The sequence below is a fragment of the Mixophyes fleayi genome, chromosome 4 (genome assembly GCF_038048845.1).
Source record: "Mixophyes fleayi isolate aMixFle1 chromosome 4, aMixFle1.hap1, whole genome shotgun sequence".
NCBI classification, from domain to species: domain Eukaryota; kingdom Metazoa; phylum Chordata; class Amphibia; order Anura; family Limnodynastidae; genus Mixophyes; species Mixophyes fleayi.
The window spans coordinates 173,005,641-173,025,072 of NC_134405.1; the positions used below are offsets into that span (position 1 = coordinate 173,005,641).

A 19,432-nucleotide genomic window follows, 5' to 3' on the forward strand; every position below is an offset into this window, starting at 1 on the left:
ATAGACCATTAGAATAATTTGGACCATTGCTATGATTTGTTTTTCCGTACTTAGAGATTCAGTTAATTTTTTATTGATGTATGATCAACGAGTCCCTGAGATACCACTTAGTGCCAGCCAAAAACATTGTAGCAAGCATCAGAAACTGCTTGTGATAGTCTGAGCCTCTAAGGGTAGTTCTGGTCAATTCAGGAAACATTGATTCTCCTGTGAATTAAAAAAAGAGTTACAGGGATTAAGAGAAGTTTCCTTGGATTGCAAATTAATGGCATTTCTTATGGATTACAAAAATAATTTCCTTTACAATTTCTTCTCTGTGGGGTACAAGAAGCATTCTCATAAAATTTCAAGAAACATTCCTATTGGATTTCAAGACGATGAACCCCTTAAATTTGCAAATATATAAGACATGGAATAATCATCTCTGTGTTTTATATAAACTGTTATGATTCTGAATTACTCCATTACTCCATTACCCCAGTATCCAAGTATCCACAGCCCAGGGTGCCGGGAAGGGCCCGTTGCTTTTCAGCACCATAATGTAGTCTTGGGGGGGGGGGGGTCAAGCTGTATATTTCTCCACCCCCAATGCTGCAGTTTCATTGTTAATAGTGTTTATATTTGATAAGTTGAAGTTTTTGTAAACTTTTGTTAATGCTAATGAGTGGAATATGAAATTCACTTCCCAATATGTGGGAAAAATTAAATTCTTCGGTTTAATTTTAGTTACTACTTAATATGCTACCACTCAGGTAAAAGATACCTACACACATATAAAATAAGATATTGGCAATAGATCTCGTTTGCACAGCTGGAGTAATAGTATGCAATTTTAATAGTCTAGAGAGAATTGAACATTTCCCAATTTTGGTAATACAATAGCTAGAAAATTAACTTCGCTTATGAATTGTGAGAAATCATCTGTAATATATCTACTTTAATGTGGATGTGGATTAGCATATTTTAGAAACAACTAATTTTTTTTTAAAGTTTTATTTTTGCTAGGTCACATAAGCAATAGATTACAACTGACAGTGTGAATACACAAATTGTAGATAACAAGATTAGTAGAGTCTACGACCAGCATAGAAAGTAGAATTCGACCTGTCAACCATATAGTTATATGTAAAGAGTGACCAAAAGTTTTCCGTACAGAGGGGAGAGAAGAAGAAGGGGGAAAGAAAAAAAAAGTTATAGGGGGAGGGGGAAAAGTGGCTAGATCCAATGTGAGGGATGAGAAAAAACTGTGAAAGGGGAAAGAAATGATAATACTTAGTCATGTGAAGGGTGAGCAAGCCTGGAAAAAGGACAACCATGGGTCCCAGACCTTGGTGAAGACTCTCAAGGAGTTGCGGATAAAACTGGTCATATACTCCATCCGCTGGGTCTGCCAAACTCTGTTAACTATGGACTGCAAAGAAGGAGGAGATTCCTGCCGCCAGTCTGCTGCTATTTGTCAAGTAGCCGCTGAGAGAATGTGCCTAATTAGTTTATTCTGATGACAGGATGCTGAGGGAGCTCCCAGAGGAAGAAGAAATAATTTGGGCTCCAGGGGAATATCCACCTGAAGAATTTATTAGATCAAACGTTTGATCTGATCCAGAAACTTGTCGGTTTTGGACATATCCAGTGTCCACCAAATATGAAGGAATGTTGCTTCATGGGAGCACCCTCTCCAGCATCGATCAGAAGAGTCAGGGAGGTTTCTACGGAGTCGCAAAGGCACATAGTACCATCGGTATAGCACCTTATACATATTCTCTTTAATGCTAACACAGATAGAACTGGAGTCTGCATTCTCATGGATCTCACACCATTCTTCATCTAATAACACCTCGCCAAGGTCCCTTTCCCAGGCTAGCTCTTGAAGGTCCGAATGGCCCGAGTTAGAGGGAACAAGCTCATAGTACAGTGTGGAGATTAGACCTTTTGTTGAAGATTGACGTAAACAAAGGGATTCAAAGGTAGAAAGAGGGCGAGAGGAGAGGTGGTCTTTCACAGCATTATCAAAAAGGCGTATTTCCAAAAACTAGTAGAAGTGTTTTGAGGGGATATAAATGCGAGATTGGATGTCAGAAAGGGAAAAGTCGTGGAAGACATTAGGTGATTGAGATATCTGACTCCCTGTGAGTGCCATGGCTGAAATGAGTTAGGATGAAGTCCTGGGAAAAAATCTGGAGAATTAAATAATGCTATCACAGGGGAGGAATGAGGCGAAAGGCCGTATTTTTGAGGGGAGGAGTCCCAAATCAATAGGGCATGTGAGATGACTGGATGGAGTAAAAAAACGTTTAGGGCGATGAGACTTTGGGAGCCAAAGGAGAGAAGAGAGTGAGAGCAGTTCCAAACCCTATAAATACCTGAGAACCGCTGGGCCCTAGGCAGGTGCCTAGGTTGCCTAGCGGTAAATCCGGCCCTGAGTCTAACAGATAGCTCCAGCAGTGGGGTGAGGTAAGGAAAGCAGGATAAGGTGAGGAAAGGGGGGAAGGCTAGCTGGGAGATCGCACACTGATTTCTCCTTAGGTGAAAGGTGTCTTACCCAGGATCGGCAGCATAGTAAAATTCACATAGTCGCCCAAGACTTTGTAATAGAGAGCTTTGTCAAATTGCCCGAAAATAAGTTGTCTGGCATTAAGCGATCGCCCTCAGGTGATAGTAGTGGGGAGCATTTTGCTTGTGCAGTGTTCAACTCCAGGAATCCAATCAGGCAATATAGCTGCCTATTCGCACCTCCTTTCAAATTTAGATTTCTCAGACACATTCAGCGTGATTGAGTTCACATAAAGACTTTATCCTCCAATGTCAGAGAAAATATCAGGTGTAGTAGCAAAGAATAGCCACTGGGTAGTAAAGTCCCGCTTTCAGTGTACAGTCTGACAGGCTAATGGAGAAGCTGCTTTCATGAGCTTTTATGCCCACTTAGTGACAAGTGGATTATGGTCTGCCTGGGAGCCCGAGCCCTGACTGGATCCAGTGGTTGGAGACAGCTTGAGCCTCAATACAATGCCCTATTCCTGCCCTGCGTGCTGGACCTGAAATGAAGCCGACTATGGCGGCCAGCAGTTTCAGTTTCATGGAAGAGCGAAAACCGCCTCAGACAATCCAAGGGACAGGTAAGGAGGCTAGCAGCGTGAGGGCTGATCGCCGAGGGAGCCAGGCAGGCCAATCACTCACCAGGGCCCGACGGAGGGCGCGCTTCAGGGATACAGCCCGATTCCTCTCTGTTGCGGGCAATGAAGTAGGTCAGCAGGCAACTAGGATTGGTGGGGCACGATGTTTGATGCCCTTTAAAGGGAGGCTAGTAGGGCAAACAAGCGGGTGGTGGGCATTGGAGGGAGCCTCACTGGGGGTGCCACAGTGGAGCGGGAGGTGTTTACAGGGATTACTGGTTGGCAGGCCCCGTTGCCACAATTGTGTCAATCCAGTGGAGGAGTCGGCACCAAGGTGCCCAAAGATAAAGGCGGTGTATACCGCAACTTGAGTAGTGAGTATCAGCCTTCAGGAGGCTTAAAAGTAGGCGATGGACGGGGATATTTTCCGTTTAGGTGAGGAGCTTCATGGAGATGCGTCCGTCCTCAATGGCTGCTAGGCCACGCCCCCTGGAAACAGCTGCTTAAAATTCGTATTCAGGAACATATATAGAATATGAGCTAAATACTCAATGTCCTGCGAAACATTCAGACTGTCTGTCCTCTGAACTCTAAAATTGAAAGTCATTGAAGATGAATACTTTTATTTTACTGTCATTGTATATTGCTTGTATTACATTACTGCAGTGTTAGTATTGGTGTACTATATGTTGCTTTAACCACTGGTTTGTCTACTATCACTACTGCCCAATCTGTTGTGTGTAATAGCATAGCCTGTGATTCAAGTGTAGTTGCACCCACTGAACTGCAATTGGGGTAGATGGGGGTGGCTCACTCATTATTTAAACTCGCAACAAGCCGGAGGCTTTGATTCATACCATTGGACAATGAAAAGCCCTATTGAGCAGACATTTCCCTGTGCCATCAAATAAGCTATTACTTTATTTTTAACTCTGGGAAGGCTATGCCTTTGTTGAGCACAATTTCTTATAAATAAAATACTACACTATTTGAGCCCCCTCTTATACACCTTTCTTATTGGTGATTTTAGATATCCGGACATAAAATCAGGGCATCATTGCACAGTTATAAAAGTCAAAGTGTGAGGGTTTTAAATGTGTAAATCCTTGGACTGGGTACACACTAATCAAAATTTCTCCCAGTGTGATATCCTTAATGAGTTCAATGACTGAAAAAAAAAAAAGTTCAGATAAGCATGCTGATTCAAAATGGTTTTGGTTCAGGAATCAACCTTTTCTTTACAGGTTCAGAAACCTTCCCTAAAGCCAGTTATTTTACCAAGACAATCAATTACAATCATACAGTACAATGGCATTGCTTTCATGTACACACACAATGAGGAGACAAAATGTGAGTGAGTGCAGCTCAGTAGGGATTAATTACTGCTACTGGGGTGGAATTTTGCTTAATTTTGCTTTTACTTAATTTGATTATTAATATTATTGTTTGCTTTTGGACAACTCAACCCCATCCCCCATTTTAAAATCTGTCATCACATATAGCAAATAAGAAGCAACGTTCTTTTATGTGGAAGACCAGATCATGTTGCAGCTTGTTCAGAGTGCTACAATCTGTCTGGTCCTCCTTAGCAAAGCTCTTGACTTGATGAATTGAGACCTAGGGGTAAATTTTCTAAAGCTTTTAAAAAGGAAAAGTGATTCTAGATATCATGTATCTGGTACATTCTGGAAAATGATGCCTAGAATCTGAGTGGTTGCTATGGGCAACACCTCCCCTTTTCCTTTTTATGAGCTTTAGTAAACCCTCTTGAGGAATTTTACATATTTATTAATAAGCTGTGACATGCGTCTGCTTCGAACTTCAGGTGGGAGGCTCGGTCAGCAGTTTTTAATTGTGGAGACTCTTTTAATCTTTGTTCTACTAAGGTATATCAAGTTTATTCTGTGAAGTTAGCAGTGTTGCATTAAATTAATCTACTTGATAAGTCCTATTTGATTGTTACCCGTCTTAAATGAGAATCTCAATTTGCAAATCTAACACAACATGAAAACACAATAACCAATAGGTGTCTTGTTTATGCGTTTGCCCAGTTTGAAGTACAGGTATAATTAATCTTCTTAACAACCTTGTTAGGCATCATTTACCCCCAGTGAATGAAGATGACATGTTACAGATGGAAAATATGACTGCAAATGTTAAAAGTGCTGAGACATGTGTATAATAGCACTTGCTTAAACCTAGTACATATTAGAACTATCATTTACTTTAACTCTTATATAATGTTATTATCACAAACTGCTGCATAAGTATTTTATGAACAATATTTTTGGCTTGATAGATGAACATAATTACATTTGCCTGTTCTATTATTGGGTGCAAATGCTTTTTTCTAGTGATTTGGAAATTTTAAATTTAGAATTATTGGTAACCAAATTGCTTTTATCTGCAAAAGTGCTTCTACTCACAATTACTTACAAGAAGGCAGAATGATTTCACTCAGCACTTCATTGCTTTTTTTTGATCAGCTAAACTGATGAGTAATGCTTATAGTTTAGTGGATTAATCATTGTTTAAATACTAGTGAATCTCACAGTCTTGCTATGCTTATTAATTCATGGAGTTGAAATATTTATGCTTAATAATGATCAGATTTCTTCAGGGCCATCATCAGTGGGGTACAGTAATTGGCCGCGTATGGACACAAAAGGCTGACTGTAGAAGGGGGCCTAGTGATATAAACCTCACTAGTGCAAGACCCGGTTCCATTAGCCACATCTTGGACCCCAACATGTCAAATGCTTATTACTTGTAGGGTGGACTGCTGAGATCTGTGGGTAACATTTAGCCAATGTCCTTCCATAAGTCTGACTAGCATATGTCATGTGGTGTCCACCAGCATATGATAATGTACCCAGAAAAGATACCCTTTGCACATTGGTGTAAGGGAAAGACTCCCAGAAGAATATGCTAATATTTTTGTCATAATTCCTCTTAACCATTACCAGACCTGAAGATCATTTCATGGTGTTACTGGGTTTCATCACCTGCTGGCTTTTCTGTCTTGCCTGAATAGTTTAGTCAAATACTGTAACATCATACAGCGAGGACCCAAGGAAAGTGCAGACACTCCAGCAGTAGAAAGTTAAATATATTTGGTGGTGACAACTATTAAAATTAGTTACTTTTTAGAAGGATGAGTATATGAGGAAACATGTTATAAAGTGCAGAAACCATTTAATACTATACTGAAAAAAATAGGAGCAGATAATTGTGCGGCGACCTGGTAAAATGGCGCTTATTAGAAGATATGATAAATTGTATAGCTTGGCAACAGTGTCTAAGCTATTTAATGGTGTTATATATGATGTGACTGTTGTCTATAGAACATCTTTAATAAAGCCCACCCATTATATTTTTTAAAGCATCTACGTATTTAACATATAAAGAATTTTATATAAAATAAGTAACTTTAATTACTAGTTTTGTTATTGGTGGGAATGTTTATTATTTAGTATATGTCCTTGGTAGCAAGGTGTAATGTGATTAAGTTTTGGTTTAGAAAACAAGATCTATTTTGCCATTGAGTTTCTGTACATTAAACTAGTAAATTGACCTTGATAAACTCCAGGTGCTTCCAGGCATCACTATTACCCTAGAACAGTTCTACCACCATAACACCAAAATGTTATTAGTTTATTTATCGCCTCCATTTGATTATTTTCTGCAGATTAAGTTGTTAATGTATGTAAACATTTGCATTCATTTCAATGAAATTGTCTATTTATGTTTGTGCTATTCTGTTAGTGTAATAATGTGAAGCTTCTTGATATGTAACAAGTGGGTTTATTCTTGATTTCAGAACAAGTACACAGACACTTACATCATTATGAGGTTGAATACCTGCAATTTGCTTTCCGTTGGATGAATAATCTTCTGATGAGAGAGGTTCCCCTGCAGTGCACTATCAGACTGTGGGATACATACCAGGTGAGTCCACACAGCAGTTACCCACTCACATTTACTTTCAGGTGTATAAACATCTGCTGCACAGTTCTCTGCCATATTTTACTGCATAACAGAAATATTCTATTCATTGCACTGTCAACTCAAGAATATATATATATATATATATATATATATATATATATATATATATAATGTGTATGTGTATTTGCATATGTGTATACGTATGTGTATATGTATATGTAGGTATATGTATGTGTATCATACTTGCCAACTCTCCCAGACTGTCCAGGAGACTCCCGCATTTTGCAAGAGTCTCCCGGGCGAGTGTGGCAATATCCCGGATCTGCCCACTTCACTAGGAAGTGGGCACTTCCTAGTGAAGTGGGCAGAATTAGCTCCCAAACGCCGCGATTCCCAGTGAATCGCGGCGTTTGGTCCCCCCCCCACTGTCAAATGACGCAACTGCGTCACAGGGGGCGGGCCCATAATGACGCGTATTTTGGAGCCCCCGCCCCCATCACGGTCCACCTCTCCCGGAAACCTCTTCCGAAAAGTTGGTAAGTATGATGCATATATGTGTATATGTATGTATAGGTATGTGTATGTATGTATTTCTATGTCATTCTGTATGTTTGAAAGCAAAGTTTATGGTGTACTATGAAAACAAACATTTTCCCACGGTAATGACTTTCCACAGTTATTGTTACTAAAATCACTGCAGAATTGATCCCACATGCATAAATAATGTTGCTAGAGGATGTACAGTAAAACCGGCATTTTTGTAGTAGCTTTGCTGTCAATAAATACTTTCTGCATTTCACCTCATTCATAAAATGCAACAGTAAAGCTCACCTCTATTGAAAGCAGTGTATCTGACAGGGCATATTTACACAGCGATATGTTGCTACTTTTTTTCTTTGAATAGTAAACCTTAAAATTGCCTGGAAAAAATATTTAATGTTTTATGCTGTAGAAAATTGCTTATGTATTGCACTGTAAACAAGCTCTGCAATATTCTGCTGTGTAAAACTGAAATTTTACAGGAGAGAATAGTTTGTTGATAGTGCTGGAATTCCACGTTTCAACTGCACTTTAGTTGAGACATGGATTTACTACACTTTAGTAAAGCACAATCCTTATATTTTTTAAAGCATATGCATTTTTAGTATAGATAACATAGTTGCAAGCGTTCTTTAACTCCCCTCTGGCAGATACCAGAGGGGAGGACAAGTGGCAACTGTGGTGAGTGTGTGATGCATCAAATCTTGTCATCTGGCCTTGTCCCCGTGGTGCAAAAGCACGATCGCGTCATGGAGCGGTTCTATGTGAATCGTGTCATTGTGGCCGCCTGTCTCTCCGACTTCATTACTCGAAATTTGTGACTCTACCAGATATTCTGTAAGAATAGGCAAATATGATATATAGCATTGTACAGAAATAAGTGGCTTTTGTAGTTATTGAGTAAAAATATAAATGTTCTTTTCTTTGTATTTTTTATGACAAGTTAAAATGTGCTTATACTGTATCTTGTGTGAAGAGTCTGTGTTTATCTGCTCCTACTATACCCACTTTGCCATGGCTTGCCAACTAGGGATGGCTTACTATACCAGGGAAGTATACGCAGTACCTTCTAGGGGTTCAACAATGAATAAGACAAAGCAGTTATCAAGTACATTGATACTTTAAACAAATGCCAGACAGGTTTAGCACACACCCTGTCTCTTATTCCTCTAGCCCAAAGAACTGCAGTCATATTTACTCCTGGTTCTTTGAGTCCTGGCCACTTGGCCCAATGTGCTTCCCCTCTACCAGTGGGGTAGGAATCTGATACAAAGTCCCCCTACTTCAACAGACTCACCAAGCTATCAGACTTACGGGATGATAAGCTGAGGAAACGGAAGCAAGTAATAGTCCTGCAGAAGCCAAAAAAGCACGGTCCCTCCAACAGAGCAGCCTCTGCATTTTGTTTCCTCCACTCTGTACCACTTCTCCCTGGGTGTCCCTCTTTTTAAAAACAGATTTTCCATGTGGTGGGATTGTAATATATATATCACACCTCAGAGATTTGGCAGCTGTCATAAGGGGCTGTAAACTTCTCATACCAATACACCCCTGCTCCCCTACTGATATGACTCTATGATGTCTAGCTGGCCAGAGCCTGAGACAATGGGGGCATACTCAAGTTATTTAAGGGGCGAGGCCAGGATGGAACAAATTGCTATTCTGTTCTCTGTTAATAAGTGACACTTCCAGCATCCCCTTACAAGCTTTTTCAGCCAGGACCAACTTCCAGCTGTTCAGGGCTTCCTATAGAGAAAAGAAGGAGCCCCCTTACCGGACTCCTGGAACCCGATCCTTAACTATAATCCACCTTACCACCGTTAAAAAAATTATTTACGCATTTAAACATTGTAGCAGTGCTATGGCATTACCGTATACAATTACAAAGCACACAACAGATACGAACACATGATAAACATAGGGTAAAATTACCCCTAAATCGGCGGTTCCCAAACTTGTGCGCCGCGGCTCTCAGCGGCGCCGTCACTGGGGTGCCGCGGGCCAGCCATAGAAAAAAAGAAGACAAAAACATACCAATCCACGCGGCGCCGGGACCCAGCATCCACCTCTCTCCCGCAGCTATCACTGAATATCGACGTCAGTGACAGCTGTGGGAGAGAGGTGGATGCTGGGTCCCGGCGCCGCGCGGATTGGTACGTTTTTGTGCTCTTATTTTTATGGCTGGCGCGGGGCAGAGTGAGAAGGATCGTGACAGCGGAGGGGGACAGCGGGGCACCAGAGGGGGGCAGAGTGAGAAGGATCGTGACAGCGGAGGGGGGCAGCAGAGTGGGGCAGAGTGAGAAGGATCATGACAGCGGAGGGGGACAGCGTGACAGCGAGGCGGCAGAGGGGGGCAGAGTGAGAAGGATCATGACAGCGGAGGGGGACAGCGTGACAGCGGGGCAGCAGAGGGGGCAGAGTGAGAAGGATCGTGACAGCGAAGGGGGACAGCGTGACAGCAGAGGGGGACAGCAGAGGGAGGCAGCATGACAGAGGGCTGCAGAGGGGGCAGTGTGCCTGGGGGCAAAGGGGGCAGAGTGCCTGGATGCAGAGGGGGCATTTTTGCATACAACTAAATAAGTATTTCTGTCCTGACCTAAATACTTATTACAATTTTTTGACCCAACTACTTCTAAAACAGGACTGTTAAGTAATTATTTTGGAGGAGTGCCTTGAAAAAATTTGGAGACTCTAAGGGTGCCGGGAACTGCAAAAGTTTGGGAACCACTGCCCTAAATAATGGGATACTACTCGTGCACTTGGGGGAACAATGAAAGGATTATAAATGTTTATGTTGTTATAGTACACATTTTGTGAAAAATTTAATGCAGGCTGGTTAAGGTGAGATCAACCCCTCATTTTGTTGTAAGATTGTGACAATGAAGCATATATATAAAATTAATAGCGGATCTCTCTTATGAGCTATTTGTAGGAATACACTGAACAAACAAGATAGTGTAGCTTGGTAAGTTGCATAGTAAATATTATGTCTCCCAAGAAAATCATTATCAAGTTTATTCTGTTGTGCAAAGTGGCACAGTTATAAATTAATGGACAAGCAATGCATTTGCCTTAATTCAGAAGAAAAATAAACACACATAGGTTAGATTTGTTATGTTTACATGCATGTCTTCTTCATTGTCACAATCTTCCTACTGTAAGATCCATTAAACAGAAAGTAAAGTTGACATTGATATTTATCAACGGCTGTGCATTACCGAGATTAATATAAATTAAATAAATGTAGTGTTAACTAAAGATGTCTACCATGTTCTCTATCACTCCTCTGCAGCTGGTTGCCTCGTTAGTGAGGTTCTTCTGTAACTAAGCAGGTGGACTGAGTGACTTATTGTGCAAATACACAGTTTGTGGATTGATTGGTTGATTCTGTACTAGTGCAGGTCCAGTGATGTCACGGTACCCAAAGTGTCTGCAGAATCAGCTTTTTAACCTGCATCAAATCCTATTAGGACACAGTTCAAAAAATGTATAGGTAATTTCAGCTGCCTGTAATGGTGTGCGGTGGTAACACTATTAGGTTATCTCTGAACAATGTACAATTAACCTACAACGTTGATATCTGAAAATCACTTTTGCTAAATCATCCAGGGTGAAAACTAGAAAATGAATGATAAACAGGTGTACAAAAATGGGCCTGGGTCAGCATTTTTGTTTTTTGTTTAAAATTGAAAGTAAATTTATACACGTGCGTAACCGTATACAGCCTTCTAAGATGTCCCCCCCCCCCCCCCCCAAATTAAACAAACCTAGTTTTCTAGCATGTCCTTGTAATTTACCCCTTCATTCCCTTTATTAATGAGATTGTCCACCTCTGAACCTTCTTGAGCTGCCCTATGTCCTTTTTATAGTGAGGTGCCCAAAACTGTTCCTCATATTCAAGATGCGGTCTAACTAGTGACTTACACAATGGTAATAGGTTTCATCAAAGCGTTACCATTGTGTGCATTTGTGCTTTTCCATCACAGATTTCCTGAATTGTACTGCATTTAATGTGTGAGTAGCATAGTTAATACCATGGCCTAGGTGCATAACCCTACATGTATCTATTAATTTCATATACCCTGTCATGGCCAGGTTTGCAATTTTGTCTATATCTTTATGGAACAAATTGCTATTCTGTTCTCTCTTAATAAGCCTACATAGCAAATATGGACACACTACTTTTGAGATCTCCATTAATAAAACGATTAAAAATGACGGAGCACAATACTGATCCCTGTAGTACACCACTAATCAATTTATCTCAGCCTGAATATTTCCATTTATAACTTAATTTTCTCTTTCATCTTTTAACCAGTTTTCTACATATTAACATACTTTCCCCCTAGACCTAATACTCTTATTTTATATTCCAGACTGCTTTTGGAACAGTTTAGATCCAGTTTTAAATTTACTTCCTCTTAAAAAGGGTATCATATTTGTTGAATGTAATAACTCCTTCATGAAACCATACTTCCATTAATTTGTTATCAAATTATTTTCTACAATATTTCAGAAACACATTCCTCACAATCCCTTCAAATTATTTGAACAGGTCTATAATTCCTGGTTTTAAATTTGTAGATTTTTTTTTAAAATATTGTGAAAACTTTCCAGCAATCTTCTGCATCCGACTCAGTTAAAAGGGAGTTTATTATGGTATGGCCAGGGTCTGAAAATGTCAGGAAGCTTTTCATCTCTTTTCTGCTTGCTCTCATAGGCTGTACAGAGGCTTAAACTATGTCTACCATATGCATACAATTAGGCAAATGGGTTTTGGAAGTTAGTGTGTTCCTCCAAGTATGTAATAATGTTTTTGTTATTTATTTTATATTAATCTGTAGTTTTGCTGTTGGTTGTAGTGTGCTGGGGTGTAACAAGAAAAAAATCACTGGGCCCCATAGCAGCATTTTGGTTAGAAAGCCAGCGATACATGCTCACCCCTTTTTTAGGCTGGAACTGAAAGACCAAACACCTGCGCCCACACTGCACATGCTGAGAGGAGCAGAGATGGGGCTGGCATAGCGGTTGGACCATCACATTACCTTCGGGCTGCATAGCTGCCCCACCCTCTGCGATGACCATAGTTCTGCTGATGCACACCTGCTAATATGAAAAAATAAATTTTTATTTTTAATTATTGTTTAAAAGTATTTCTGTTATACAGATGGGATGTGGTAGAGATTGGAACCATGACGTTCTGTAGTGATAGGTGACTGACAGAGAGTTAGTGGCCTACGGAGGCAGAACTTTGAAATTTGGATCTGAAGGACTGTACCAGTCTTTAAAGATATATTTTCAGTCTATGACAATGTTATTATTTTGCATACTGACTGATTACACAGTACTGTTGTTCCATATGTACGGTGTATACACTTTTTATGTGTTATTGTCATAACTATCTCAGAACCTGAAAAATATTTTGTAGCGCAGTGTGTTTTATCATTTTTATATTTTATTGGATATCAGAATAGCATTGTTTAACTAGAAGGTGATTTCCAGTTTGATCAAATTTTTTTTCAAATGGCTGTATTCAAATAAATAAAATGCACTGATTTATATTTATTTGGTTATGATACAGCATAACAAATGTAAATAATTAATGGTACTTTTTGCATATTGTGCTGAGTTTGTAGAATTATTTGGTAATGTCCATAGAACATAAGTATGCTCATGGCAGTATTTGATCAAAAAGAGATTTGTGATAGTGCTGTATGGTGCCTTAACTGGTTAATGTGAATAGGACTGCAGTTTTGTCAGCACTACCTCTAGAGTGGTATTAGAGATCATTCAACCAAATCTATGGCAGCTAACCCTGGTCAAGCCTTATGAGAATTGCAGTGTGAGCAGAGATAATGCATCATGTTGTATACACTTTTGCTAAATGTTTTACATTTTGTCAAATAGTGTAGTATTGGCAAGCCTACACCTATGTTTTTTAATAATTAAGCATGCATACATTTATATTGGTAGAATTTTGTGAATACTTTTTTACAATGTGCACAGATTTTTTTTAAATACATTTTATATGGTAGGTGACCATGTACAATTTTCATTAAAAAATATAGTTTTAAGCAATTTCGGTCTCTGTCTCCTCAGAGTCTCCATTTGCTCTGTTGTGGCCCACTGTCTTTCCTCTAGGCCTTATCCTTGTGGCATCCCCCTCTCCTTCCCCTTCCCTGACCTTAAGCTCTTTTTGGCACTTACCCTACCTCCTTTCCACATATTGTTGGTAAAATCTGCTTTACTAGTTTCTGTTACTTTTCTTTTGTGTTTTGATTTATGTTATACACTAACATATATTTTTGACAAAGATTTGTTATTATTGTGCTACTGTAATATTTAGTTGTATTGCTTGTGATGCTTTCAATACATGCCCCCCCCCAAAAGAAAATAATAATAAAATAAATAACTAATAACTAAACACAACTTTACCAGAGTAGTGAATATTTTAGTGGCTCTGTTGCCTGTGGCTGCTATGGTATTAGTAAAATTACAAAATAAAAATACTTTTTTTTTCCTTTTAATATATTTTTCCAACCCTTCTCTTTCTTCTGCTCTTTTACCTCTTTTTACTTATGCCTTTGGCTCTCTTGCTTCTTTCTTCTCAACCATCCTGGTGAGCACTGAGAGATTCTTGTAAGAGAGTCTCTTATATAGACTCTCCTCTACTGAACACTCTCATCAGAAATACTACCATGACCATTGATACACTATCTCTAGTCACCAAAGTTTAGTAAACGGGAATTGGGGTCCTCGGGGTCCTTCAATGATAAAATGTTGAAAGGGGGACCACCTCTGAAACATTGTGTTTTTTTATATGTCACTTATGGGAATAAATCACTAACTAATACATGTGAACAGTTATTGCATGCATACTTTTGGAGGTTTTGGGGGGTAAGGACCTGTTTTTGGTTAACACCAGCCACACAACAGCTAGTTGTGGACATTCTACATTTATGAGAGCACACTGACCACCATAAAAGCTTCTCCAATGCCAAGATTTATGGCTAACTTTTCATACAGTCTTTCTTTTTATGTGAAAAAATTTCCTCCTCTATTTAGTAAACTGTCTCAAAATAGGCTAAATGTATTCAGCTGAACATTTTCACAAAATTCATGATATCATCTGCATGACAAGATTCACACAGTTCGGTTATACTATTCAAAAGTTATTAGCATCTGAAATAGGGGTATAATGGAACACTCAATTAAATCATAGCTATACTGAATCATGCCTCTACAATTATCCTATATTCTATACTCCCCATAGGTCTATATTTTTGGAGTGGTATTAGGATTTTAAATTCATACTTGCCAACTCTCGGAAACAAGTTTCCGGGAGAGGGGGCGTGACTGGAGGGCGGGAGGGGGCGAGGCCAAACGTGTCATTTTGGTCCCGCCCCCCCGCAAAAACGTAATTTCCGTTGCGGGGGCGGGGCCAAAATGACGCAATTGGCCTCGTCCCGCCCCCTCCCGCCCTCCAAAATGGCGTCAATCATCGAGAATCGCGTCATTTGACGCGATTCTCTGTGAAATCCAGGATGCCGGAGAAATGCCAACGAGCCCGGGAGCCCGGGAGACTGAACCGAATTTCGGGAGTCTCCCGGACATTCCGGGAAAGTTGGCAAGTATGGTTAAATTCAGAGTTGTAGAATTTACTGGTACAAGTTACATTCATAGAAACAGAATTCTCTCAATTCATATATCTACTCTGCAACTTCCTCTATTTCCAGATTCTGTTAATCAAGGTTACCAATATTACATATGATTAGTTCAAATAGGATGAAAATGATTGTTATGCTTTAGTAAATTCCTTTTATGCTTCTTAGTGCAGCTTATCTGATCTAATAAACCTAATTCCCAGGTGACTAGAACCAAAATGCTTGTCGAGCTTTTGTAAATCACATTGTAAATTTGAATCTGCATTTTATAGTTTATTGTGGTGCTGGGCTGTATTTCATCTTAATATGTCTTTATCTCTTTGCTTTAAGCAGAGTTTAGTAGAAATGTAAGTGTGCAAAAACTAATTACTATGCCACTGAACCAACTCTGTTTAAATATGTGGTAAATACAGGGAAAATAAATCCTAGATTGACATTGAAAGGCTTTTACTTTTTGCAGTATACTGTATTTATCAAGTTGTGAATTAGTTGTTGCTTAGTTCCTCCCTTTATTCAAACCACATCCCCTGTCCAGTCACAGGACAAACAAAATTTACAAAATTAAATTTATGGTATGATTTGCTTATTTACAATTTTGCAAAATGTACTGTATACAACTGTACACAACAACCCCCACCTAGAAAAAAAAATTGCATTCTCAGACTGGGATATAGGATAATTGTAGAGGCATGATTAAGTATGCCTGCATCATTTTCTGTGGCCATTCACATGCTTCATATTATATTTCATTGTTGTCCGTGTAAATTATGCGGCACATATGGGGGTTTGTTTCTGCTATATTCCACACACTGTACATAGTAGTGTTAGGAACTATTGCAGACTATTGGATGACTGCTGGCAAAAACTACTGTATTAGCTAATATTTTTTTGCGGCGGAGTAAAGTAATGCATTGCTTTCATAACCTGTGATCAGTTCATGATGGAAAGAAGTATCTTATTTTTGCATAGAATGCATTGATTGTTATATACGTAGATACACCTGACCAGCAGCAGTGTCCTCAAAAATTGAATTCATAGGCTGTCAGCTGTCAAACATTTTAACATGCTACAGCACTCTTAACTTTAAAAGTGATAATTAACTTTGTAGCTGTTGTAGCAAGGGGATTAGACTAATTCCAGGAGCTGCCCGACGCATGAGCGTTTTTGTTGTGCTTTAGATATCTGGATATAAGCTTTACTGGCATTAGGTTTGGCATCGATTTTGCACAGTATTTGACTGATGTGTGTTATTTTGTTTGTTTAAGCGTGTTATCATGGACAGTTGCTTGGTAAGGCTCACATTGATAATCTAAAGATATTCCTTAATGCTTGACTATTGATTTTGTGTTTTGTGAGCAATGAAACAAGAAAAGAAAGAAAGAAAAAGAAAACAGTTGTGAAAATGAGTTGCAGGTTTCAACAAAAATTATATTTTGCAACTCATAGCTAACTTTGTCCATTACATGTACTTGGGGAAAATACAATTTAATTAATGTTTATAATCCAACAAATAAACATATTTAGATATTGCTATTAAATGTGTCATCAGTTGAATCAACTTAGTCTCTGAAATTGGCAAAATATATTTTGGCACCTTCATTCTCACAGATGGATGTTTATACATGGAAACACTTCTATTGCCAACTTTTTTTTGCATATACAGATTTTACATTTTTATGTGATAAGTTTTCTATGGTTTTCATGTTTTAACTCTTTGCCATGGTTTCATCTTTGGCTTCCAGCACCACTGCTTGTGTGTTAATTGAATCAGCTGGTTTGATTATTTCATCAGATCTGATATACATTAAATGTGCCAATTTAGCTGTGCTTAAGCTGAAAAGTATATAATGTATCAACATAAATAGAACAGGTTTTTTTGTTTTTCTTACTGTCATTAAATATTAGAGGCATTCAATGCATTACAATAGCATTCATAAACGTCCATTAGGTTTATTGGGAGCTTTCTTCACTTAAGATTTTATGGGAGCGTTCCTGACTTCTAGCATTGTGTTCCCTTCTCAGTAAGGTTTTTATTACAGCCAAACAAGAACAAAAAGAAACATCCCACAAAAATACATGTGCTAAAATTATAGGATAGTTTCAAGACATGATTTAGGCTCCAGGATGTTAGGTCTATAGGAATAGAGCTGTCATCCAAAGTATATGGGCTTTAGTTGAAGAGGCAGTTTGTTTTTTTCAAGGACTATAAAGATGACATAAAAAAATAGTTTATTTTAACATTTTGGTAACTGAAATGCAAAGATATATAAACTAGTAAGGCTCCTTTACATTTACAAAATTTGCTTATTGGTCAATTTGCTGCAATGAGCTCCCCATTTCTACAAGATCCTTAACAGTCTTACTAGCAATGTGGATTTTTGTCAGATTAGGGAGAGATTTCTTAGTGGTGAGCTTGACGGTATTGAATTTACACATTTTCAACATTACAAAAAATGTTCATCGCCTTCCAAACACATGCACATTATAGACCTTTGAAAGCAACACTATTCTCCAATGACTTCAGAATATGCAGGAATAATATTGTTTTTCGGCAGTGTAGTTTATTTTTTACGCTATTTTTTTTGTTGTCTACAAATATACTACTGTACTTATATATTTCTGTTTTGTTTGTGGAAATAAAAATGTAGCTAAGCGTTTTAGCCTTTAACTATTGATCGTTCCGCAGGCCCCTCCTCTTCTCCTCTGAGGAGAGATGCCCACACCAGAGCTGGCTTACAGGCTTTTCTGAAACTCCATAACTTATATGACTCATGGAGAGTATTAGACCCCTTGGCCAGGGACTATACCTTCTTCTCTTCTCCCCATAATACCTACTCCTGGATTGACATGATCCTGCTCACCCACGACCTCACTCTTAAACTTAGCTCCTCCCAAATCTTCCCTGTGACCTGGTCAGACCATGCCCCTGTTTCCGCTGTACTCACCTCCCTTGCTCACCGCCCTCCTGGAGCAACCTGGAGAATCAACGAATCACTCCTGCATGATAAAGAAACCACTACTCACCTAAATTCTCTTCTCTGAATACTTTGAGACGAACGACACCTCTGATATCTTTCCTATGACTCTTTGGGACGCCCATAAGGCGGTAATACGGGGGTCATCTTATTGCCTTGGCGTCTCGGACTAAGCGATTCCGTGTGGCTAAAACTATCCAGCTGACGGACTCGCTGAGAGCTCTAGAGCAACGCCACAAATTGAACCCTGATCCCTTGGTTCTCCAGGAAATTGCTTTGTCCGTGGTGAACTAAATCTTTTGCTGTCCCATCAGGTTGCTAATAAGCTGAAGTGGCTCAATCAGCGCTACTATGAAAAGGGCGACAAGGCCGATAGATTGCTGGCCACCAAACTTAGAGCTAAGATAGCGGTCCGGAATCTCCTGGCTATTAGGGACTCCGAGGGAATTTTACACTATGACCCCCAGCGGATACGTGCTGCCTTCCAATCCTATTACACTAACTTTATAATCTTCCCCAACCGTCTGATCCTCTAGTCTCCCAGCAACACTCGCAGTTGATTGAATCTTTTCTTTCTTCTGCTAAGCTTCGCAAACTCTCTCCACAGGCTAGTACTCTTCTGGGGGACGTGATTACTAGAGAGGAAATCGAACAAACCATAAAATCTCAGAAAACGGGAAAGGCTCCAGGGCCGGACGGCTTTACTGCTGTATACTATAAGAAGTTTGCTGGGCTCCTGGTCCCCCGTTTGCACACCCTATTCAACTCAATCCTGACTGGGGGTTCCTGGTCTAGGGATTCTTTGGAGGCTCGGATCTTCGTTATCCATAAAGAGGGTAAGGATGTTCATGACTGCGCTAGTTATCACCCTATCTCTCTGCTTAATACAGATGTTAAATTATATGCTAAAATTTTGGCTAATAGACTAAATTCGGTCCTTCCCTCCCTTATACATTATGACCAGGTTGGCTTTATACCGGGTCGTCAGGCCAGAGACAATACTAGGAGAGTCGTTGATCTGATTCATATCATTAATACCAGGAAGGCCCTGGCCATTGTTCTCTCCCTTGATGCCAAGAAGGCTTTTGACAGGATCTCCTGCAGCTTTATGTCCCGAGCCTTGTCGGCGTTTGGGATTTCGGGTAACCTCCTCACGGGAATTCAAGCCTTATACTCCCGACCCTCCGCAAGAGTC

At 39.5% G+C, this 19,432-nt stretch overlaps 1 protein-coding gene across 5 annotated transcripts in view; it reads left to right on the top strand.

Moving 5' to 3' along the window:
• The window catches only part of TBC1D22A (TBC1 domain family member 22A), a 470,079-nt gene that overhangs the window by 293,646 nt on the left and 157,001 nt on the right, over positions 1 to 19,432 (top strand). For all 5 annotated transcript variants that reach the window (XM_075208864.1, XM_075208865.1, XM_075208862.1 and 2 more), the window contains exon 11: positions 6,931 to 7,058. In XM_075208864.1, coding sequence (XP_075064965.1) covers positions 6,931 to 7,058 — 128 coding nt within the window. The remainder of the gene's footprint in view (positions 1 to 6,930; positions 7,059 to 19,432) is intronic.